We start from the raw sequence: 25,370 nt of genomic DNA on the forward strand, positions 1-25,370 counted from the left end.
CACAGCTTCTCTTTGGCATATCCGAGTTGCCAGCATAACTACTCTTGAGCTTTGGAGCCAAGCACTGTCATACCGCAACATTTGCTCTGATAACTAAGATGGCGGCTATGACGTGATTAACGTCTCCATACTATAAAGGCTATTCTCGTCAGGGCAGGACAGAGTAAGACATCGCGAGATTTTATCATGCTACTCAGAACAGCATGAAATTTAAAATTTAAACCTCCCTTCCCTGTGTTCCCAAGGATGAGAGTTGAGGAAGGAAGGTTATCACAACCAGTGGGTCAGGTGGCCTCCCAAAGCCTGCATAGGGGACAGGACGGGGAATCAGGGAAATGGTAATTGCCCCTTTCTCCTTCAGGAAATCAGACGGCTTCAAAGGTCAGGGTACCAGCTCACTGGAAGCTGATACTTGTGTCTTTCTCTGCAGGGTTTTAGAAAAACAGGGCAGAAAACATCCCCTCCTCTAATCAGCATGCTAAAACCCCATCACATGGAGGGCCAAACACTAGAGGCATTTCTGAGGCATGACGTAGCACTACATTGAAAAGGTACAAATAAACCCCAAACTCTAGCACACATTTATCCAGTTTGTGAAGCGGATTAATAGAATAACCAATAAAACATGTATAAAAGCTTTAATTAAATCTGATGAAATAAAACTTCATGTTTTATTTATGGACACTCCCAACATGTAAAGGATTCAGGGACACATTCATTTTTACTGCCATTTCGTCCTCATATCTATAATTAAATCCAGGCTGCAGTTCTGGCCCAAAGCAATGTAGCATTTTAAAGCTGGCCTTGGACACTCCCTCCCCTACCCCATCTGCTTTTAATTATAATTACCATCCCAATATGAAGGAGGCTGATGGTAAAACAAAGCAAAATAAAACAAACAAACAAATAGATGCCATTGTGTTTAAAAATGACATACTGAAGGAGGATTTCAGGCAGGTGGGCATATCCTCTATTTCCAGTTTTATTCTGTACCAAGTGCACAATCCCTTCATTTTACTTTTGACATAAAAAAAGAACTTCATGAAACAAGACAAAATAACTTATGATTATATGAAACATAACTGTGACAAATCACAAAACTATACATATTAATAGAAAAAAAGTGTACCTAATTCTTTAAAAGATTTATGACAATAAGCACCAGATGTGCCCCTAGAGTAAAATCAGCCCCATATCCAGTATGATATATGCAGTTCATTTCTCTACGTGAGTGTATATAACTATGTACAAGAGTCTGTGTGATTTATGGAAAACAGATTTCCACTTTTTCCCCCCAAAGTGCTTTATGTCAGCAACATTACACAGGATGCTCTGCTGTCTGTACAAAATAAATCTCTTCTTTTTTACACTCGCCATTTATCCAATGAGTATTTTTTCTTTATCCATTGCAAAAAAAAAAAAAAAGTAACTGCAGAAATTCCACACCACCAACAAAAAGTGCTATTAAAAAATGCTGCTATAAAACGACATGGTCAAAGCAGTCAAATAAAATACCAAATAATTAAATCGGACATTTACAATCACTATTCCCAATACTTCAAGGCAACTGGAAAGTTAAGGTTCTTGGATAGGGGAGATGAACATTTACCTCTGTTCTAGGATACTAATGTGCTTGGCAGTTGGTAATTTCAAAGCAACAGAACACCACTAACATTCCGTTTTATCAGTGGAAACTATGCTGTGACCCACTGAAGACCTTTTGTTCATTTTAGAATCACCTATGTAATTTGGGGGAGACACAGGTAAAAGGACCCCACAGGACCGATAAATATTTAAATAATATTTACCAGCTGATCAGAGGTTAAATTACAACTGACATTTTGATGTGGTTCCTTTAGGGAATTAAGACAATGCAGCGAATGAAATGCATCTAGGCATAGTGATTTTTTTTTTTTAATGTAATAGGATAATTGGTTTTGGGCTGTGTGTATTTTCACAAGCATCAGTTGTTGTTGTTGTTATTGTTGTTGTTTTTAAAGGGAATGAAAATCTCTGTTAGAATGTTTATGAAAATGGTTACATATCAAGACTAAAAAGGCCAGGAGATGAAAAGGGTATGAATTTTTTTAACATTCCATTTTTACTGCTACAAACATAGTAATGAAAGTATATATAAATCTTGTGCGATGCAAAGCAAACAAGAAACAAATTTTAAGGTCAGGTGAGATTCTGAAATCTAAGGACAGCATGAAGTCTAGAAGGAACCTGAGTGTCTCATCCTGAGGTCTTAAGCTCAAACACGTAGCCATCAGGAAATGCTGAGGGGTGCATGAGGGGCTCTCAGCAATGCAGACAGCACTAGGCCCTGCTTCCTGTGTGCTCCCTCTGCTAACAGGAAGGCCCTCCTCAGGGGCAAGGCCAAATTCCTGCTGAGGAAGGAGGCTCTGCAGGCACCACTGCCCTTCTCTCTCCAGCCCCCACTCACCCCCGCGAGGCAAGAGAAGGGCAGAGCCACTGTGAGACCATGGTAAGACCAGAGACTGGGACAGGAACATCTCCAGCTAAATCGGGAAATGACATTCATGGTTTCTGAGGTTCAGCTTCTGTCTTTCTCCTCCTTCTCTCTTTCCACTTTAAATTATATAAAGTCATAAGGCAGGGCTGACAGTATTAGCTGCAATAACAACTCTGACTTTTCATCTTTTTTTCTCCTTATCACACAAATTAAATATATTTTGAGTTCCTCATAAAGACTTCAGTATTTAAGAATGGACAGACCGTCTCTCTAAAGATACCAGAGCTTTCCTTTCTTTCGAGTGTGACAAGGGACCCATGAGGGATGCCAGTTTAACATGCATGTGTCCTTGCTTAGGCCAGCTGATACACCTACAAAATCTGCAAGAAAGGTGGTACTTCACATGCAGTCTGAGAGGTCATTTAGAAAGCAAGCCCGACGTGCACACTTTTATAAAGTAGCACAGATTTTTGTAAAGTGAATACCTCATCTCTTTTGCAGACTTGAACATCTGCATGATGGCTTTTCTCAGATCAGAGCTCACCAGTCAGAGAAACTAGACTGACCAACGCACTGTAAAAAAGGACCCCGCACTTGGTTCTTTCTTCACCTTATTGTAACACGTTTGAATGAAGCCCGGAATCAGGCAGAATACTACTGACTGTGCAGCCAGACTGGAAGGACCCATCTGTTAGGATACAAACCATCACGGGATCCCAAGTCTGACATCAAGCTGTTTAATTGTCTTGTTGAAGATTGTAATTATTTTTGTTTGACAAATCGCATTGTTTCATTTTTATTCAGAAAATATTTTTAAAGAGAGAGAAGAGAAAGTATAAAATGTGACAGTACTGGAATGTCAGATTTACGGAGTGTCTTTGGGGTTTGGCTAATTTTTATAGCCTAGGCCAGACTCAGGATCTTTTTAATAGCTTTGTAAAGGTGCCACAGAAAATGGCTTCTTCTTCAGGCTTAATATGAAATGGCCAAGTGCTCTGTAAAAATCCCAGGCCCTCAAACCAGAGTTTCAGAAAAAAAAGTTGCCTTCTTCCACCCACCTTTCCAAAGCTGTTTTCCCTACCTGCCTTAGATCAGACCTTGATAAGAACTGATAGACATGTGGGCATGTCTGAACCACAGTCAAGAAGAGGGTGAGAACAATGCATAAAAAGGGAGAGAAGTATAGAAGAGAGGCAGACAGACAGGAGTGGATATCTTGAGAGAAGGAAGCAGAGGCTGTGTAAAAGAACTGGGGATAAGGCATCTCTAGTTAGGTTTTCCAAGAGATGCCAGGAGCCTAACTCAGCGTGTCCCTGTGTTCATATCTCCTAATACATCTCTGGGTAGAGCACCAGAGCAGAAGCAATGGGTGAACTAGTCAAGTAACCTTTTGCTTTGAACAAGGTCTTTGAGGTGGAGTTGCCAGTCAATCCTCAGCAGTCCTGCTACACCAGGAAAGGTACTGGGAAGTACCTTTCCCTCAGGCAGCCTTTGCTAAATGCAAAACTAACATTCCAGGAGTGCTCACAGGTGCTGCAAGGTGGGCCCAGGCAGAGCTATAGCTGTAGCAAAATGTATGTAGCTGGGTGATTAAAATAATTATTTCCATCCAAAGAACAGACTTCTAAATAATTTTTCCTTTTAAAGTAGATGTAAATAACGAGTCTTTAAAATGAAAGAAAAAAGATAGGTTTCTGAAATATCAAACAAGTTGTAGTGCTTTTCAAGGGACTGTGCTCGACGGAACCTTCTTAATTTGCTTTTGGAGAAACACTGAAAAGCAACTGGTTACCACGGGGATATCAAAGAGGAGAGAGAGGCAGCCAGGTCGCTGAAATGCCAGGCCAGGGTCAGACACCCAGGGCCGCTCCAAAAGTGGGTGACGCCCACGATGTACTGTGGACCTGGATTTCCCTTGTTATACCTGGCCTCGCATCAGCCGGGAGTGAGGCCGAGCACTGGGTGAGGCAGTTCAATGCGCCTCTGGCAATTTCTGTTGCTCTTCTCTATTTGGAATTTTCAGCGAGGGTGATCCCCAAACCACATTTTCATATGCACATCACTTCCTTGGTGTCCTTTGTGGGTTGACAGCCAGGAATTAACAGGTATCTGGTAGAGTGAGAGTCTAAATTCCCTTTAAAAAGACAGAACTGCTGGTCACCAGCAAATCCAGAGAAAAAAAGGAGCAACCGCAAACATTCCTGTAAAGCCCAGCTCTGATAATCCAGTTCCAAAGATACATCTGTGACTTTGCAGGCTCTGCTGATTTAGAGGATATCCTTTTCAAGCAGTTTATGAGATTATGAATACAAAAGGTGGCAAGCAACAAAAAGGTTCTGGATGCCAGTGGTAGCAGAGACCAGCGGAGCTTTTAGCCTTCCGTATAGACAGAGGAGAGTTGGCTAGGGCAGCGGTCCACAGCGCTGATCTGAAAGAATGTAGTGTCTTCGGGCCCACTGCGAAGAGACTCTCCAAACAGGCTTGAGGAACCCGAAGGCAAATCATACACTGGAAGAGAAAGAACACACAAGTTAACTCCTGCCTTGCTATACCCCCCAGATGTGCACTGAGGCAACCTTGCTGGGCTAGACCCTTTAGAAGTTTTCTATCCTTAGTACCTTGATGGAAGAGGAGGTTGATGTGTAGGCGGATGGCCAAAATAAGTCGGCACAAAATACGGGCTCAGTATAAGTAAAAGTGAAGTGTTCAAGGGAAGGGTGAAAGTGGTCTTAAAAAGGAGATTTTATTAAAGTTGAATCATAAGGAAGGAAGTGATTCTTACAGATGGAGAGGTAAAGAAAGAACAAAGACAGAGAGGGAGGAGCACGTGGGGCCAACTGTGATGGCAAAGCTGAGGTGCGGAGTATGTGGGCAGACACATGTGAGGGCGGTCTGGAGAGTATGAGGAAGCCTAACTCATAGGGGCTTTAAGTGACAGGCTAAGGAGAGCAGACTTTATTCTCAGCTAAAGTATTTGAGCAGGAAAGTCACTTACTTTATCCTTCCTTCTTGGAAGGCAATGGTTACAACAGCATGAAAAGCAGAATGGTAAAGATAAAGAGCCGACTCAGGGAGACTCGTTAGAAGGCTCTTTACATGGTCTAGGAGAGACATGATGGCCCCTGGACTAGAGTGGCAGAAGTGGGGCTGGAGCAAAAGGTGAAGAGGAGAAACATTTCAGAGGAAAATTCAACAGAATTTGATGTGCTCATGTGCTGGGTCAAGTCTAGTCCAACTGGTCACAGAAACCCAACAGGTCTTGCCTGCCAGTCTGCCCAAGTTTCTAAGTCACAGAAACCAACACACCTGTAATGCCCGAGTGAGTTGAGAAGGCTCTGTGGAAAACATCAAAGCCAGCCTGGCCCATGGATGTGGGGACCAGGTAGTCTTCGAAGGAAGGTACCACACTGCAGGAGCTGCTGGGCGGCATGGTTCTCTGGGAGTCAGCGTAATGTGGGGGGCAGAATGTCTGCAGCTGCCCATAAAATCCTGAAATGCAAGCACAGCATTGAGCTACTGCAAGGCACAACTTTTGAAGATCATTCCAACCCAACTAGACCCTCACAAAGCCTTGCTTCATATGACGAAAGGTCTTTAATGCTTAAGCTCACCTGTAAAATCTTCTATGCAAGCATTTAGAATACAGTTTGGGCAGAAGCTCTTCCACCTTTAGGAGGTTTCAAAGTTTGCTGGCTTATGACATTTTTATTCCTGCCCTAGTACTTGAAGCTGAAGGGCTTCTTAGTTTCCTTAAATTCTCTAAAGAGTCCAGGACACTGAAGGCCTGACCTTCAGAGGACATTCTTGTCCAGGCTCTCCCAACAGATTTTGAATCCATCTTCCTTTATCCTATATTCCTATATCCTTTATCCTTCATTCCTATATCCTATTTTCACATTTGATAAAAACCTGAAGGATTTTCTTTTAAAGGCAAAAGAGATCTATTCATTCATCTGTCCTTCTAGTAAGTAAATACATTCATGTTTATATCTTCCTCGTTTTTTTGAATAGTTACATAAGTCTCCCACAGTTAAATTACTACAATTTACTCAATGATTATTGTTGATCTTTGCAATAAATAGAAAAATTGGAAGTGAACAAATAGTATAATGAAGAAATAGGTGGAAAGATTTCTTAATATTTAAAAGTAATCAACATTTTACTAATCATATTTCGTTTATCTCTCATTTTTCTCCCCTCACTCCCAAGAGTTTTCCTTGGGATCCTGTGTGGTCCTTTTCTATAATCTCCCATGCCTTCCTTTTCCTTTTTCCTCCTTGCCTCGATAAATTTAAGCCAATGGATTACTTTCTTAGAGTACAATATGCTTTTAAAAATATAATAAGAAATCTTTATTCAATACTTTATTGAAGGAATAGTTTGCAGCAGAGCTGCAAACTCATTGTGTCTGTTTCCTCAATTGTAACATGTGAATGTCACTGTCTATGTCACTGGGTTATTATGAAAATTAAATGAGTCACTGGATAAGAAAGTTCATATACAACCAAGGTGCACTGACATATCCAGCCTACTGTGCTCACAGCTCTTCTCATTTCTGATTGATATCCTAAAGTCCAGGTCCCCAACTCCTGGGTTGCGGACCGCTACCAGTCCATGGCCTGTTAGGAACCAGGCTGCACAGCAGGAGGTGAGCAGCAGCGAGTGAGTGAAGCTTTATCTGTATTTGCAGCCAATCCCCAGCGCTAACATCCCTACCTCAGCTCCACCTCAGATCATCAGGCATTAGATTCTCATAAGAGCACTTGTTCCTGGAGCTAAAATGGTTGGAGACTGCTGTCCTTAAGTGTAACTACTCAAATTACCCTTGGCTGAGAGGAGGTCTGTTCTATGGGTATTAGAAATATCTATGGGTATTAGAAATATCTATGGGTATTAGAATATGTGTTGAAATGTTCATAAAGACACAGTCTGGTCCTCTAGAAGCTTATGATCCAGGACAGAGGGATCAATGGAGATTTATGCACAGAGCACACTTGCAGTAGAAAACAAAATAATATACTTTAAAAGCAGATGACTACTTACTTTATACAGAGTCAAAAAAAAATCCACATAGGTTTGGGGGAACATTAAATGCATATTAGCACTACAGACTAAGAAAATACCTAAGGAAATTCCATATCAAGGCAGGAGAAGAAAGAATGGAAAATTATTGGCTCTTTCTCTGATACTCAAGGCTTCTATATGCTCTCAATAGACAGATGGCGAAAGACCCAAATAGTCCTCTCAAATACTCATATAATTCATCAATGAATATGAACAAAGTGTCAATCTTTTAACCAAGAAAAAAATAAAAATAAAAACAATGATAAAATACCATATTCTACCTAACACATTAGCAAAGATTTCTAAAAATCATTCTCACTGCTGGAATGAGACTGGCGAAGAAATCACTTCTGCATAGTATTGAAGACATGGCAAAAAAACATAAGCTTTTTGTAAAATGATTTGAAAACCTGTATCTAGAACCCTAAAAGTCTTCATACTCTTGGACATGGTAATTTTACTGTTGAGAATGTACCCTAAAAGTATATTCTGAAGAACGGAAGAAATTCTGCACAGAGAATCATTGCAGTGCTAGTTGTCCTAAGAGAAAATTGAAGAGTCAAAATGGCAACACTAAGAGAATGATTAAGCAAATAGTGGTACATTTAAATGATGAGAATATTAAATAACCATTAAGACAACATTTATAAAAAAATTTTAACAGTGTGGAAAGACTATTATAGGGTTTGGCTGAAAAAAACAAACAAGATACAAAACTGAATATGGAGACCAGGTTCATTTGTGTGGAAGTCTATGTATAGGACAGATTATAAGACAATATATCTATAGTTGTCTTCGAGGTTCTTTTATCTTTTTTTGGTTTTATATTTTTCTGAATTTTAATAGTGGAGAAGAGCAAACACTCTGGAGCCAGACATCTTGGATTCAAATCCTCACTCGACTACTTAGTAATTGTGTAGTCTTGGTGAATTACCTAGCCTCTTGGTGTTTTAGTTTTCTAATTTGTAAAATGGGGTTAAAAGTAGTCCTACGCCTCACTGAGTTATTATGAAAATTAAATGAATTAATATTTACATGTAATATAATTACATATTTATAAAATACATACTTTAATGATGTAATTTATATAATATGTGTTTGCTAAATAAGGAAAATAAAAATGTACAGTTATTTCACAATAAGGAAGTTCTCAAAAATAAAATAATGTTTATTAAGAGAAACATCAAAAAGGCAATAAGTGAGTCCTTGAGCACTAACCTAATGTAGTAATGAACACAGCAGTGGGAATATGGCTCACTTATAGTTCCCAGGTGGACTCTTCTGGAACGTTCTTGGCCCTCTAGGGATCTGAGCTATATACCTCTTGCCTATGTTGGTTCCTGCACTAATTGACACACATCCTGATTTCTTCACTCACTCAGTGTGGGTTCAAAACAGTAACAAGTTTGAATAGTTTGAAAGACCTGAGTTGTGGAGCTCGTGGTTTGGGAGGTTTCTTAAACAGGTCATGACTTTGGTACCTCGTGGCCAAGCACATGTAATCACGGCATACCCATCAGGAGGAAAACATTACCATGCACCATCATGGCTGGTTTATTAGACTGTAATGACACCTAACGGAGCAAAACAGACAATACTTGTTGTTTGCCCCTATGCTTGCTTTGCTCAAATTTGTCACCCATAAATTCCCTCATAGCATTCCTCAGTGTAATATTACCCTTCCAAAAAGAGAAGGCATTTTTCACTAAATTCCCATATCTCCCCAAATAGGAACATTCATTATTCAAGTGTGTCAGATATAGTGATGGAAACTTTCACTGGCCTTTTGTGAAAACCAATTTATTCTCTCTTCTTTCATGCTTCTAAGATAGCACAGAAACATCATATGGCTTCAAGCTACATTTGTGTGTTGTGATGTGTAAGAGTATAAAAGGTTTGTAATGCAGTAAAATGCCCCTGGTAAAGAAAAAAAATAACATTCTGGGCACCATTTCCCAGTTTCCCCTGTCCATCTAGATCTGAGTAAGAGGGCAGAGTGGACTGTAATTCCTGCCTGTGGGTGTCTTGGCTGACACAAGACACAGTCAAAACCAGAATGGCCCCGCAAGCATGTTTTATCACTCTCACAGCCAACTCAGGGAAAGAAAATCCTCTTTATTAAATCCCTCCCTCCAAGAAGCCAGTTACTAGAGATGCCAAATACACTGGTGTGGATGACTGTGGTCACTCGAATCAAAGAGCTTTAACATATCCTCTTCCCAGTGCTCCCTCCATAAAACTAATGAAATTTTTAAAAATTCCATTAGGGTCTTGCCACACACACAAACCCAGAGAAAACCTAACTCATTTTTTGGTGAATGGCTCCTGTATTCTAACTTTTGGATTTCACATAGTAAATTTGGAAGGAACACTACCTCTCGAACCCAAAGCAAAATGAGGCAAGATGTTAACACATTTCGTGAGCATAAAACATAAGAGTGATGGCAAGGTCAGCAATCTGTCAATGGTCATTATCAAGTGCTGGTCATGGTGCTGCTGGAGAGACCAAAAAAAAAAAAAAGAGCGGGAGATAATATCTTGTCCCCGAAGACTGATAATATAGTTGGAATGAGAACACGTACATTTATAATAGCATAAGAATGCACAAATAAATTTATGTTGGCAATAAGTGTGAATTGTCCCATTGAGTTATAAAATCACCCCTCCCCAATTTTAGAAGTTATTTTATCTCCAAGAGGGGATGAGGGTGGAGTGGGAGCAGGGAAGAACTTGCAGATAAAATGATTCTACCCATGTTACAGCTCCTGAATGTCCAGGAGAATCATTTTTCCCCTTGTCAATTTTGGAAAGATTTATCCTTCCAAAAATGAACTTGTTTTTCTAATTATAAAATATATTTGAAATTAATCATACTAATTAGAAATATAGATTAGAATAAAGAAAGAAAGGAAAAATTATCTTTATTTTTATAATTTGAATGTGGCCAGATATATACACACAAAACTGAAATGTTATACAAATTGTTTTGTATCCTGTTTCTTCCCTTAACATTATCTCTGAGCTTAAGATATTATTAAAATTCATTCTTAAAATCCCCTCCATTTTACTTGGTCATGTGGGCTCACTGATGTCTCTATGATGATAGGTTAGATCACGGTCGCTCTTTCTGCTAATGATGACATAAAGCAGCCCCACGAATCTGGGAGTGGATTTCCTTCCCAAAGTGGAAGAAGAGTGGGGGAAGTTAGAGAAGAAAGGAGTCGTGTGACTAACTATGATGATAGAAGGGTTCTCCAGGGCAGCACCATCCAATAGAACTTTCTGTGTTGATGGAAGTGCTCTATAACTCATAGTCTGAAACAGTAGCTGTGTGTGGTTACTAAACATTTATTTGAGCTGTGGCTAGTGTGACTGAAGAACTGACTTAAATTTTATTTAACTTTAATTAATTCAAATTTAAATAGCCACATGTGGTTCCTGGCTACTGTACTAGACAGTACATGATCTAGGGCAATTTGCATTCCCAGGTTTAGCAGAATTTATTTCAAGAATGTTTCTGATTAAATTCCTGAACAAAAAACACATGATCCACCATCAAAGTTTAAATAAAAGCCAGATAATGATTCTTACACACTCCTTGCCTTCAAGATAGAAAGTATATTAGATTCTTTATTACATTTATTTTATATTTTTCTTACAAATTTTGTCACTCCCATCTTTATGGATTGAAGTGGAGTATAATAAGTCAATAAATAAATAATGGTCATCCAACCTGCAACCCTCAAGAGGGCTGATGAGCATTATTTTAAGCTAAATTTCCCAGGCAATTCGGCTCTTCCGGAGAAACCACTTTCCCTTTTGGAAGTAGAAGAAGCAAAAGAAAATATTTCACCCACTTTCTCTCCTGTAGACTGTAGGCCTAGCTCACCACGTCCACTGCTATGATGAGTGGATGAGCTATGGTGGAGTATGTTCAGCACAAAGGCTCTAACCAACTGCTTACCCAGATGGATGGAGAACAATACCATCACCCTGTACCTTGTCAATGTGCAATGTCAGGAGCTGTGTACTTGGTGGGTTTGTTTATGTAGCAGATGGCTTTGCAAAACAAAATTCTTGTTCTTCTTTATGGTGAGGCAGGGTACCACCACCAAACTCTGGGTACCAGGAGAAACACCAGATGAACAACACTAGGAACTGAGGCTGATCCCCTCCTGCAGTAGGCTCTGCCCCAGACCATGATGATAATGTACAGATGTATGCCGCCCATGTGTGGACCATCAGAAGGGTCCTCTGGAACTAATTCCCCAATCAGACTGTCGCCTGATCAGGCTTGGTAGGGTCCTTTGTGGGGGTCTTCGAAAACAAAGTCAGGAGTACTTGTTTCCCAAGACCCCTTGATATCTTCAGATAGGAAGTCCCTTTAATTCCTATGTGATCATGGTGCATCTTTCAGGGTTCCAAGCCAAGCACTGTTGTTTTTAGCTACTGCTCAAATCTCAGGATTCGCCTTTTCCCTTGACCGTTTAGAAGAAATACTAAGGTGTGTGCTTGCCTTTGTTGTCGTATTTTTGTGAAATGGGGGTGATCACTGTATCTACTTCATGAGGTTAACTGCACAGATTAAAGAGGATTCAAAGAGATGATCTATGTTAGTGCTGAGGATGTGCCTGGCACATAGCACTCTAAATGTTCTCTTCACTTTTCTTTCTCCATTCTTCTAATGGCACAAGCATTTAAATTTTTATGCTTTCATTCACTCAACAACAACTTATTCAAGTGCTGGAGACACTAGGAGTTTATGTTTTAGTGAAAAAGAAAGATAAACATATAAATGAGAAATCAAGCAACATAATTTCATACTATATGTGACGATAAAAAGGAAATTTTCTTAAGAAATACATAAATATGCAACTTTTTCTCCAGAATACATCCATGGTGGGAAGAGAGAGAGAGAGAGAAAAAAACAAATAAGAAAGAAGTTTGAGTGCTCTTAAAATTTTTTTAAAAAAGAGTACTGCCTATGGTTCTTTGTTTGGCCCTTGCTTGGTGATGACAGGTACTATTAGGAGGCCATCTCAGAGCTCTGCTGAGGACCAGCCCTGGCTGAGTGCTTTTTCCACCAGTGGTTCTGATCAGTTTGTGTCCGGGTAAGAGACTAAGCAGATATCAGTAGCAGAGGCAGAGCTGGCAGTGCCTCAGCTTTTTGGTGGTACAGTTGTTTGCTAGCCAAGTGGAAGGAAATATATATTTATGAGATTTATGACTTTAATTATTTTATAGCAGAGACTATAATTTTGTGGGTTACTTTAGGAAGTATAGAGTTTTGGGCCTCAGCCATATGATTGCTGCATATGCGGGGGCATGGATGAGCCTAAGTGACCAATGGGAGAGCTCCAAAGACAGGGACATATAAAGAAGATGCACAACCCTAATCTCTTTGGTTCCCTAATTTCTTCTTCTCCAACACTTTCTGGCTCTTTGTGGATCCCTCCTTCTCTCTGGGGGTCCTTGAACCACCCCCTTTGAATACCTACTATAATTCATGACACAAGCCAACAGGACGAAAAAGGACAACATAGGTAAATTTGTTGGCAAAGCTCCTTAAGGCTCTGAAAACATGGTCTTTGGGGTCATCACATCTTAGCCTGATTTTATGCATTCAAATATTACTCAAAGCTCTTAAGATTCCTTTTTAGATAGCCATCTGACATTCCTTTCTTGTAAGTAGGTGATCATTTTATAACAGAGATGGAAGCAGAGGAGCTTTTGAATCCCTTGCTATTATAACCAATATTTCATTTATATGATACTATGCAAATAAGAGACAAGTGGAAAATTCATACAAGCATTTTAATATTTCCAAACATTCAGATGTTTGGAATTATTCATGGATCTAGCCTTTATCTTAAAACAAATGGGCAGCAGAATCAAAAGAGCCATCACATCATCTCCTACTAAATCCGGAGCTTTCTCATTTGCAGTCCCCTTGCATTGGAACTTCTATAGAACATTTTGGTTAGTGTTATACCAACCACTCAGAGAATTCTGTCTGAAAGAAGAAGAAGAACTAATATTTATTTGCTCTGAGTAGGGATTGTCCTAGGAGGTTTACACAGAAAATCTTCATCCTTACGACAACTTTTGAGTTAAGAATTATGGTCCCTAATTTATAGACAAAGAAACAGAAATTAAAATAATTACCCAAATCCACAGAGCTATCAAGTTTCAAACTAGGACCCAAACCCTGGTCTGTTTAGTGACATAGACTAGTAGGGCTTGAGGACATGGACCAAATAAACATAAACAAAATCTTGCCATTTTTGATGAGGTCCCTCATTGCCAGATCAGAAGCAAGTTACCCAGACTGGATCAACATTTCATAGAGTACAAACACTTTCATCAAGGAGAAAAGCACTGAATTAACTAGTAAAATTGAAAAAAATCACCTAACTAGAAACAGAGACATTTAAGAAATTTCTTTTTGGCTAATTTTCTGATTTCATTACTATTTTATTTCTATCCATTGCATGAATAACTTGGATCTGGGTTTGAATCCCAGATGACCCATTAACCAACTGTATGTCATTAGATAAATTATTTTCCTTCTTGAGCCTCATTTCTTTTAAAATAATACCTAGTTTATAGGGCATGGAAAACATTATATATAAGGATGCTTATAAAAGCACCTAGTGCATACTCTGGCATGTAGTAGGCCCTCAGTAAATAGCAGCAATTATTATTAGCATGAAAAGTAGAAAATGATACTACTTTTAAAAGTGAAATCTCCACAATTTGGTTGTCATTTTTTTTGCCTTGGCTCCTGGTCTTGGCAATCAACATCATCCAGGTCTTCATCTAGCTAGAATTCTACTAAGCTTCTCTCTGAAAGTAGTGGGGAACTGACTCTTCCTTTTAATATGGAGCCTCTAAATGGGGAAGCTGCAGGAACAGCTCACAGACTGTGTTAAGAAGACAGATTTGTCTTGAGGCTGAGAATTGAACCAGCTTGCAAAGCACTCAAGCTATTTACAACTGACATTTAAGCAACTACTGTACTGAGGGAGAGGAAAATAATGGAAATATAACCCTTAAAATTCCATTTGGGTACATTTTTACTGAAGGCACCCCATGATAATAGGTCAAAAGCCAACCACTGGAGCAAGTGCCTGGTCTCCTTGCCTTTAGTCAGATGGGTGCGGGATGAGGTCTTCTAGTTAGAAAAGTCCACTTGGTTCCATTTTCACCTATAGTTTCTGCTGGCAGCTCAAAGGGCACAGTGAGATGCACTCTGAACACTCTGGGAACTCACTTCCTCCTGTGTTCCTCACAGCACTTCACCTGCTCTGCAGCAAGCTGCTAACAGCATTTATCACTGTGAGCCGCATTTTCGCCCTTGAAGTTGTATACTCATTTCTGGGGGTGAGGTAAGGGAATAGAAGGAGCGTCTGCTACTGATGTCTGCTAAAGTTCAAGTAAGGAGATGAGAGTAGGCAGAGTGTGTTGCTGAAAGGGATGATAAGGAAATGGGAAAAAGCAGAGTGAGAAAAAAGCCATGTGTAAAACACTTTTGGTTAAAAGATGTAATTGATTTTCATTTAAATATCCTCAACCCACCAAAAACCCTAATGCGTGGTGGCCTATGGCTTCCAAATTCTCAAAATGATAAGCTGCCAAAGTAAACTAATTGCAATGTGTCTCAGTAATTGCCATGTGTGGGTATATACAGTTATAGTAAAATGGTTCAGTGAATCCTGACAGTGATAATGCACATTTGGAAATTACATAAAATAGAGACTCTCAAAACCAGAAGACCCAAAGAATCTGAAATAAATTTGAAAGCCAGCTTTGCCCCTGACTGGCTATGTGAACCTGAGGAAATCATAGCCTTTCTGAGCCTATGAATCCCTGTTTATAAAAGGGAGATAATAATATTCATGTGGCAGCATAATCCTCACAGTAAGGAGGGGAAGAAGCATAGGGAACAAATGGAAGAGGATTTTGTGCCCAGTTGCCCATGAGTTGTCATCCATATGCCATGACTGTCCCACTAGGCTCTATGACACAAAAGTCCTAGGTATGTGTAAGGCCTGGAATGAAAGGTAGAGTATTTGAATATTCTGTGTCTGATGGCTGTGTGAAGTGAATACTTAGGTCATCAGTTAAGATTGATACGAATGAGTTGGGAATTTCTTTATGAGTGAGAGCCATTCTGTTGCTGGTATATATTCTTACTGGGTGGCTACAAAGATCAAATGAAATAATAAGTGTGAAAATATTTTTAAAACAGTAAAACCTATTAAAAATTGTAGCCCCTACTGTCTCATTATAAGACTGGTGTTAGTTGGCATCTTACTTTCTCTGAGTACAAAGGTAAATCTGCCACTGCTTTGCCGAGCTCTGTTCCATAAAGCTCAAAAGCAAAAAGAAACAAATAAACAACCCCCTAAACCAAATCGAAACAAAACAAAACAAAACAAAACAAAAATACAACAATAAAATCCACAAAACCTCACAAGCAATGCTCTGACTCAGGGCTATTGGGCCTAAAGCAGAGCAAGGGAAAGATGGCAAAGAATATTTAATCCTATCTGCCCTGTCCTTCCAAGTAAACTTTACTGTAAGAAAGGTTTGGCAGAGAAGAGGACTCTAGACAGAAACTTACAGATGTTGAAAAGAAGTGCTAAAGCTTCCTTGAAGGTACATGAGAGCCATCCTGCTTTTCTATAACTTTTAGGTTGTGCTGCATGTATAGGAATTTCCTAGGGCTAAAGGGAGAAGGAAGCTGGAAAGTATTTATTTCCTCAGCCATGAGCCAATTGTTTCTTTGGGATCATCTCTGATTTGGGAACCATAGTGAGGGCACACTGAGTCCTACATTTAGGGTCTAGGCCAGTGATTCTTATAGCGAAGGCTATAGCATCAGCTCCACTTTGGCTCTATGGCAGACTTAGTGAATCAGAACCTCCAGGTGAAGGGCCTGGAAATCTTCATGTTTAACAAGGCATTTCTTATATGAAAGATCGAGAGGTTCTAAGAATGTTTTTAGATATTTTTCAACCATCTGAAAGTTTTCTAAATAAGATTCCAATAGTAAAAATCAGAACAGCTTTGATTTCATTTGAAATTGAGAAGGACAGCTCTTCTAATGGGCATCTCTTCCCCCACTCCCCCACTGGGATGGTCCCGACCCTTTCTGCTGAACCTGGGGATCCTGGGGATGAATTTTTGATGACTGTAATAAAGTGACCTTGAATTACATTCAACAGATAGGGTTTAAGATGACTTCCCTCCCCAGTGCAGTACCTTTTTCTCCCAAACAAATTATTGGTAAAGGTGAAATCATGGGACCTCACTTGAGTGACTCAGAAATATTGGTTTTACTGATCTTGGCCCTATACTGATCTTGTGGCCTAGACTTTTGTTGTCTAGTTGTAACCAAACTCCTACATCATATTCACTTCACTAACTAGGCCACTTCTTACTTCTCCAAATCCAAGTCTGTGATTATACAATTTTCTAGTATTCCAATCTAAGAGTGGGTCCCAACTCACACTTGCTCTAATAGCTTATTTCTTCTACTGAATCTCTGCCTCAGAGCTAAGTCTCTGTTACATACTGTTAGGCCTCCTTAAAATCCACTGTCTAGAAATGTTATACTGAGATGAAACTGAGCTTGAAGTAAAAGAGCACAGAAATCAATATAAGTGGGTTTGAGATAGGAGAGTGGACAATGCATTTGTAAAACCTGAAGAATGTCACTGGATCCTAAGGTCCTTGTCACCACCCTCCAACTGGCTACCAGAAAACTTGCCTTTTTTTTTTTTTACCTCGTTAGACCTTGGGAGCTCTGACCACTAATCCGGACAATGCAATTTATGACTGCTCTCCATTCCACCCCTCTTAGCTAGATAGACTTTCTCCCACTGCCACCTGGGAGTGACATTTTGAAGGGCATGCCTAGCCTACAGGGTCTTTCCTTTCTTGCTTAGTCTCATTCCACTGCATAATAAATTCTTGATTTTTAATTTGTATTATGCATCTCAAAATATGCTAAGATGCAACAGAGAATAAATAAGTCACATGATTCCCTGCCTACATATGGACCAAGAAGAATATTCTCTCACTGTTGAGTTCAAAGATTTTGCTTGCTAAGAATTGCCCCTCAGATATAAGCTCAGGACAAGCAGTGGCTTTTGTTTGTTTGTTCGTTTGTTTTTCTACTGGTGTAGTATTAGCATCCTAAAGACCTGGCACATAATAGAAGCTGAATATTTGGGAATTAATAAATGAATGAGCTAATGACATTCACAGCTAGAGCCTTTGGTGAAAATGCTGATGGTGAGAGGGCCACAACTCAACTCAAAAATTCTGATCTATGAACCTTATACATAATAAATAGTCCATCAGAGTTTCAGGAAAATAAAGTGACTGCCCTTTCTATCAGGGAATATTTTTTAAAAGAGGAAGAAACAAAAATGATGAAAGTATGATTTGGCCTGTCCAGGTGGCCTGGAGGGTTTTGCTGCCCCAAGCCACCCCTTTCTACTGGATGCCAGAGGGGCCACTGAACCTGAAATGGAAAAAGAGTGGGCAGGAGAATTAAGCAACTCGACTCATTCACAGGACACCCTGTGCTCTTTTAGGAAACCATCCCAAGGTCTGAGCTTAGTCAACTACTCTGAGTTTCATTTCTAAGTAGGGGTGGAAATATATTTCCTACTCTCCTCAAAATGTTATAATGAGGATTCAGGTATTCATCCAACAAATATTTTACTGAGAAGTTTCTTTACAGATACCAAGAAGTGATAAAATTTTTGTACCTAAGAGTAATTTATAAAACACATAATATATGTATGTACTGACCTCATCGGTATTGATAAAAATATTGCATCAGCCCAGATCCACAATGAGAAAGACCTTGGATAAATACTTGGCTAATTCAGATCCCCTGAATCATTCTGACATAATGATGAGGAAAGTTAAGAACTCAAAGTAAAGGTTTTACTCTGGGATATATGATATGAGATTGTGTTTGGTGGCAGAATAAGGGAGAGGAGGGGCTGGTTGTTACACTTAAATGATTTAGAAACATGCCTGAATGTGTTTATTTCAATGGATTTGCATCTTATAAGGTCTAGTTCTAAAAGACCTTGCAAAAGAATGAAATGGAAAGTTCAGTCAGAACAATGTGGTGAGAGAGGGAAAAGTCTTGTAATCAGAAAGAGCACTCACAATTGTGAGTAAACCAAGTAGAAATTCTAAGAGAACTGGGATTGTTTACCAACATAGTCTGAGTCCAGATGATCTGAATGGGCACAGATCAAGCCAGGTCTAATGTTTCATTGTTATTCTGTTTTATTAACACAGTGGCCTCATAGCCAGGAACACAGATGTTCCTGATGTGTGGGGTATCTTTTTTTCTCCTTTATTTGAAGGAAACACCACCCACAGCTATTCGCAGGTTTTCTTCTAAACCATCAATTGCTTGTCATATTTATAAGGAAAAAATCCAACTAAAAATACAGGAATTATAAGAAATACATTGCCATTAATATGTTCACCCCTGGAGAGCAGTCCCTAAAATAAAGTTAAGATATATTTAACTTGATTTTAAGAGCTGCATTTATTAGAGGTTGAACTTCATAAGTTTCAGATATAAGACATTTCTGGAAAAAATGTCATTACTTCGTCCTAAAGAAAGAAAAAGCACTAAATCAGTAATAATGTTCATTAATCGCTTTTCTATAGGTGATTTTAAGTTACTTGATAGAGAAGGCACAGTAGTCAATGAAATAAAATGTTCTGGGCATTTTTTTCCTTCTCTTCAGTAAGATTTTGACTTCCAATTAAGAAAACAATATGTCACGCCACACATGATACAACTTGACTGGCAAGGTCAAAGAGGAAAACTAACTTTTAAAAACCTAAGTAGTAGTTCCTATTACCTAATCCCTATTATTATTAAACTACCTTTAGTGCTCAATAAAAATATTAAAAGATGCTCAATCACATTACTAACCAAATGAAAAATCAAAACAGCTTTGCTGTACAAACTGGCAGGAATTAAAATAATTGACAATATCTAGTGTGGGGAAATGGGAACTCTAATGCACTGTTGGTGAGTCTAAACTAGTATACAGCCTTCATGAAGGGATAATGGCAGTACCTACCTAACTTTAAAATGTGCAGACCTATTAACTCAGCAATATCTCTTTCAGAAATATGTCCTAGAGAAAGTATGCAAAGATATATATGTGTGTGTGTGCGTGCGTGTGTATGTGTGTAAAGTGTTTGTATAAACATATATGCACACAGGCATATTTAACATAGCATTGTTAGTAAAAGCAAAAAGTAAAAATATAAGTCTATCAATATGAAATGATTAAAAAGATGATGACATGTTCTTGTAAGTACTATACAATTTTTTAAAAAGGAGTTGATCTGTATACATTGATCTATAAAGCAAAAGCATATAATATCTTAAGTTAAAAAATAGTAAGTCATAAAATATAGAATGTGAGGCCATTTTTATAAGGGGGTATGTAGGTATATACATATATACATACAAGTATATGTAAGAACATATAGACACATACATTTCATTTCCATAAGGATATAAAAAGGTCTAAAAGAATACTCACCAATCTTAATAGCCATTAACTTTGGGTAGTAGAACTGAGTAAGCATAAAGCTGGGAGGCAACTTAAACTTTTTTATTTAAGTACCTTAAGCATTTTTTTAAAAATGCTAGGTAAAATTTTTCTGTTTTAATTTAAAAAGTCAAAGAGAATTTTAAAACTGTACATAATGACTGTGCTAATAACACAGGAATCCTGAATTGTAAATTTAGTAATCACACTTACAAACAGTTCCCCCAGCACACATGTGCTTGAGCAAACATGGCACATTAGAGGGTGCGTGTGTGTGCGCGCGCGCGCGCACACACACACACACACCCCAAAGTGGGGTAATCTCACTGGAGGCAATTTGCGAGTGGGCACTCCCTCCCCTGAAGTGACAGTGGCAGCATATCCACTCTTTTGTGTCCTGGGTTTAGTCTCCAGCTTCGCAGCTTCGCTGTTTGAAGATGAAGAAATCTCAGGCAAGCTACTTAATATTTTAGAGATTCAGATTCCTCATCAGTAAAATGGGAGTAAGTAATGTTTTCTTTATGGTGCTGTTATGAGAATTAGTGATAAATTCCATGGTAAGCGTTCACCACACTGCCTGATACAGGAAAAAAAAAAAGGCAAAAATCATCAATCTATGTGCCAAGACACAAGATCAAGTGGTTGGTGGGAAATCGCGAATCACAGCACTTGTATTACTAGCAGAATTTTAACCCTGTGAGAAATCCCATCTGTAATGGTCCCACACGTAACCTTCACACAAAAATCATTCCCAAGTGACTATAAAATTCCACAGTACTGTATCTACAGGCACAATCATGAAAGAGAATGAGTGGGGGCTTTGGGGTCAGGCTGTGTTTATAAAACCAGCTCTAATACTCACTAGGTTTGTGACTTGGGGCAAGGTGTATAATTTCTCAGTCTGACCTGCAAGGCTAGGGTTTATTACTATTTTCATTAATGTTACTGTGAGGATTAAATAACTTAAGTGGATGTATCTAGAACACACAGTATCCGGTACACAGTAGAAAAGTAGCAACAACAAAAATAATAGCTCTAATGAACTGAGAATCTTACTGTGGGCTAGGCATTTTTTCTCATTCTTATATCAATTCTGAAAGAGAAGTACCTCTAGGCCCCTCAGATTCAAGACATTACATGGCTTGTTCATTGAATTTTGGCATATCTGTCTCTGACTCCAAAGTCTTTTTTCTTTCCTTTTTTTCACAGCTCACTGTTTTTCTTCCTATATCATCTTGGACAAGTTGTAATTTCCTCTTCTGGTAATATTCTCTTCTGAGAAAACATGACCAATTTAGGAGTATGTAAGCTAGTCGCTGTAAATGCTTTGAAAACTTGAAAGTACTTTCAGAAATAAGGGGATGCCTCAAAATACCTCTTCCATAGAGCTACCACTACTAAGAATTTCACTAATATACATTTAGCACCAGATGTGTCTCAAGTATCCTCTTTTAAAATGCCAATACTCATGAGAAAGGGTACTATATTAAATTTACTTTAATGTATAAGTAAATCTTCAGATTATCCTAGTTCCTCTAGAGATAAGTCTCAGGTAGTTGGTAAGGACTGGATATCTAAAGAGAAGGAAAGGGAACCAGGAGGAAGTGCTTGGAAAAAAAGAGAAGCTATAAAAATTTGACTCTAAGTCACAATTTTGCCAAGGGTTGCCTCCACCAATCAGTCTAAGAAGCTACGAGCAAAAATCCCTTCCTTCCTCCTCCCTTCCTTTCTATTCATTCATATTTATTCAATAAATATTAATAAGCACTTACTACATACAAAGCATATGGGAGGGCCCTGCCCCCATCCTGAGGAAACTTATAATTCAGTTATGGTTAGTTGATTCAGTCATCTTAACTTCCTTATTGATAAATGGGTTTAATGTGTGTGTTTGTGTGCACGTGCATATGCTCGTGTGCAGATGCTTAACCACACGTAGATTATTCGCATTTCCGTCATTTCTATAATCAATCATTCAAACAGCTTTTCTGATTAAGATGCCCATCTGACACTCCTCCCACAAAACTCAATATGCTGAAATGCTGGCTGCAACCCTCACACCTAAATTTAACTTTTGTTTTACAGAAGTAGCACACTGTCAGAATTTTATCCAGTATGGGTTATGGAAACTGCTCTTCAGGTAATTTTGTAGTAATTAAGTATATAAAAGTAATTAAGAATTTCTCTGGAACTAATCATCAATCCCTTGTACTACAAACACACACACACACACACACACACACACACACACACACACACACTAATAACATTATGGCTGATACCAAAAGTTATTCCTGATTATGACTGATGATGATAACACCAGAATAACACGAAGTACACTCATTGGCTCATTCCTTTTGTGAATATGTCACAACTTTCTCAGTGAAGACTATTACTCTGTTGATTTACAATCAATCTCATTTGTCTTCCTGAGATTTCAAGGGGAAGTTGTGTCATATGCTTAAGTTCGAAGAAATACAGTTCTAGACTTACTACTTCATTATTTCACAACCTCACATATGTATACGTGACTAAATTTCCTGTGATGGGGGAGTATGTTTATTGTTTCAACAATTTTCCTTTAAAAAATAACCTTTCAACATTTAACACTATAAACTCCCAGAAATGAGATCAGTTGTGGCTATGACCCATAGGACTCTTTCTGGAAAGTACCATTGTGCAATCACTGTTAAGTAAACAGCCAACAACAGAGGAATAATTTAAACTAGTACCTGCCACCCCATTCCATTTAAGTATCAATGCTCTGAAGTTTCTTCAGCTTGAAAGATGGTTTGGCTGTTTAGTAGGACAAACCATTTACAACATGTTTTGTTCTTAGAGGCCTGTTGGTGGCTGGACACCTTTTGTTTCCAGATACAGTCAGTTTGAGCCAGGCTGACAAGCATACTGCTCCACACTGAGATGGGAAAATGCCGCCATTGTCTGGGAGGTGACAGGCTTGCTTCTCTGGGGCCTGCAGGCAGGGCATGCTTTAACTCATAAGAAAGACGGCTTATAGACCACCGGAGCCAGCACCAACAGAGAAGGCTCTCACTCCCCACTGCTGCTGCCTTGGTATCAAATGGCCTAGGCTTGATAGGCAGCTTCGTGGTGTTTTCCTAATGAAATCTAATGACTGGGCCATGATGATAGAAATCTTTGTGTGGGCATCTGGCAAGTCCAGAGGAGTGAAAACAAGAGCAAGCAGTAGAAGGTATAAAAAGCATAATGTAGAGGGGCTTAAAATGGGGCAGAATCCTCAGAAAGAGGCCTCTAGACAATACCACTGATTTCTATGAGGCGGTGTGAATGAACCCGAGATCGTTTCATTTTACAGATTAGAAAACCATCCCAGAGAACATTCAGCAGACCTTGCAGTGTGCCTATCCAACAAGCATCATTAACAGAACCTCAACTTTGTTAAGCATGGCAGTGCGCTAAAAATGTCCTTCTGGACTCCCATGCATATGAGGGTAGCCATGTGATGGAGCTCGGGATACATCTGTCCTTCACTCTCTTTCCTCTCCTCTGCCTGAAACTGGGACGAGATATGTAGAACATCAGCATCCATATTGTGAACAGAGTGATGGAAGCCACCGTTAAAGACGCAAAGCATAAAGCAGGAAGGAGGCTGGCACGCCATTGGCTCAGTGTGCTGCTCCTTCACGCCGCACTGTTTATTGTTAGGCATCTTATTACATGAGCAGAGTAAATCCATACGTTGGTAATGCTGCTATCACATGATGAGCAAATCCTGAAAAGTCTTGTGCTCTGTACAAATCTGTGTTACAAATAATAGGCTCTTTTGGAAAACTAGGATTGGGATAGACCACTCAAAATCTTTAAAACCTTCTAACTTCAGCAGTGACAAAATAATCAAGAGGGAATTTGGGTGGCCAGTTCCATGTGGCTAGAGGCTCCTCAGTGGTTATTAAAAATGCACAAAAATGTCGATTGGAAATGTTGGCTTGCAGGAACTGGGACAACAGGTGATAGAACCAGCACACAGGAAGGATTGTGATCTGCTGTTAGCTGAGGGCCATCAAGGCCAGGTGTGCACCTCTCTGGGGAGGGAGCCCCTGGAGTTGTGCTCATTTCAAATTTTATTGAAAGAGAGCTGAAAGGGCTCCTGCCTGTGTAGCAGCCAGGCTGTGGGCTTTTTCATTTTTATCTCTTGCTATTCCAGGTTGCTTAACCTAGGAAAGATTGTGTGTGAATAAACACAGTTCTATATTATTCTGACATCATTACCCTATTTCCCAGTTGCACCTGAGTGAGCTGGACTTTTTATTTCAGTCACTGTTGTTTGGATGTTCTATACATACAGTCCATCCCAGTAGTTAGGATGTAATGTCCCCATATCTCTCATTTTATTCTCTACACAATGCCCTTGCAGAATTTCCTAAAATACAAGGCTGGCTTCTTCATTCGGTAGCATTACAGTTAGCATGGCCCCAAATCCCTTTATGAGCTGGTCTTGCTGGTCCCCCAGGCTCCTCTGCTCCACAGCTTAACCTGTATATCCCAGCTATACACAAACTGCCTTTGGCTCTTCTCTTTAGGCACATGCAATGTTATCACTTGTGTTCTTCCCTCTGCACTTTGCTTCCACCTGTCTGGAATGCATCTTCCACCTGGCCTACCCAATAAAACCTTTATCTTCAAAACCCTACTCAAGAGTCACCTTTAGGAACCCTTCTCTGACATTTCTCTGAATAGACTGGGCGCTTCTGACACCTTCTGTTATTGCATGTATCACAGTACACTAATTAAATGACATTCCTGTTTTCCTGGCACATAGTGGGTGACAACGAACACTCACTGAACTGAACTGGCCTCTCCTTGATGAGTCCAGAAGATGAAAGGTTGAGAAAATGCTGTTCTAGGAATTCCCATGGCATTCTCTCAGCCTGGAATGAATAGGGCATTTAAAAAGAAATTATCCATTAGCACCATAACAAAATCTACAAATATCAACTCTTGGGCAACTAATCCAAGCAAAATTCTGAAGCTTGCCTGGGCAAGAGAATGGCCCTAGAGAGAAAGAAAAGGCCAAAGAACAAGCTTACGTGATTGGAAAGAGTTATCCTAATGTTTACATCTAAAATAAAAGGCTAAAATGTACCAAGAAGTTGCCTTGGAGATACCACCCAAACAGAGATCCGTAAATGCTATCAACGTTCAAACATTAAAAGAAACAACACCTTATCTATCTT

General features: G+C 39.3%; 1 protein-coding gene across 3 annotated transcripts in view; it reads right to left on the reverse strand.

The window, feature by feature from the left end:
* Positions 1–621: 621 nt before the first annotated feature.
* GLIS3 (GLIS family zinc finger 3) overlaps positions 622–25,370 on the reverse strand; it is a 417,797-nt gene continuing 393,048 nt past the window's right edge. For all 3 annotated transcript variants that reach the window (XM_016138333.2, XM_016138343.2, XM_016138342.2), the window contains 2 exons: positions 5,783–5,965; positions 622–4,984 (listed from right to left, as the gene is read on the reverse strand). In XM_016138333.2, coding sequence (XP_015993819.2) covers positions 4,848–4,984; positions 5,783–5,965 — 320 coding nt within the window. In that variant the 3' untranslated portion in view covers positions 622–4,847. The remainder of the gene's footprint in view (positions 4,985–5,782; positions 5,966–25,370) is intronic.

This window comes from Rousettus aegyptiacus, unplaced genomic scaffold (genome assembly GCF_014176215.1).
Source record: "Rousettus aegyptiacus isolate mRouAeg1 unplaced genomic scaffold, mRouAeg1.p scaffold_m13_p_3, whole genome shotgun sequence".
NCBI lineage: Eukaryota > Metazoa > Chordata > Mammalia > Chiroptera > Pteropodidae > Rousettus > Rousettus aegyptiacus.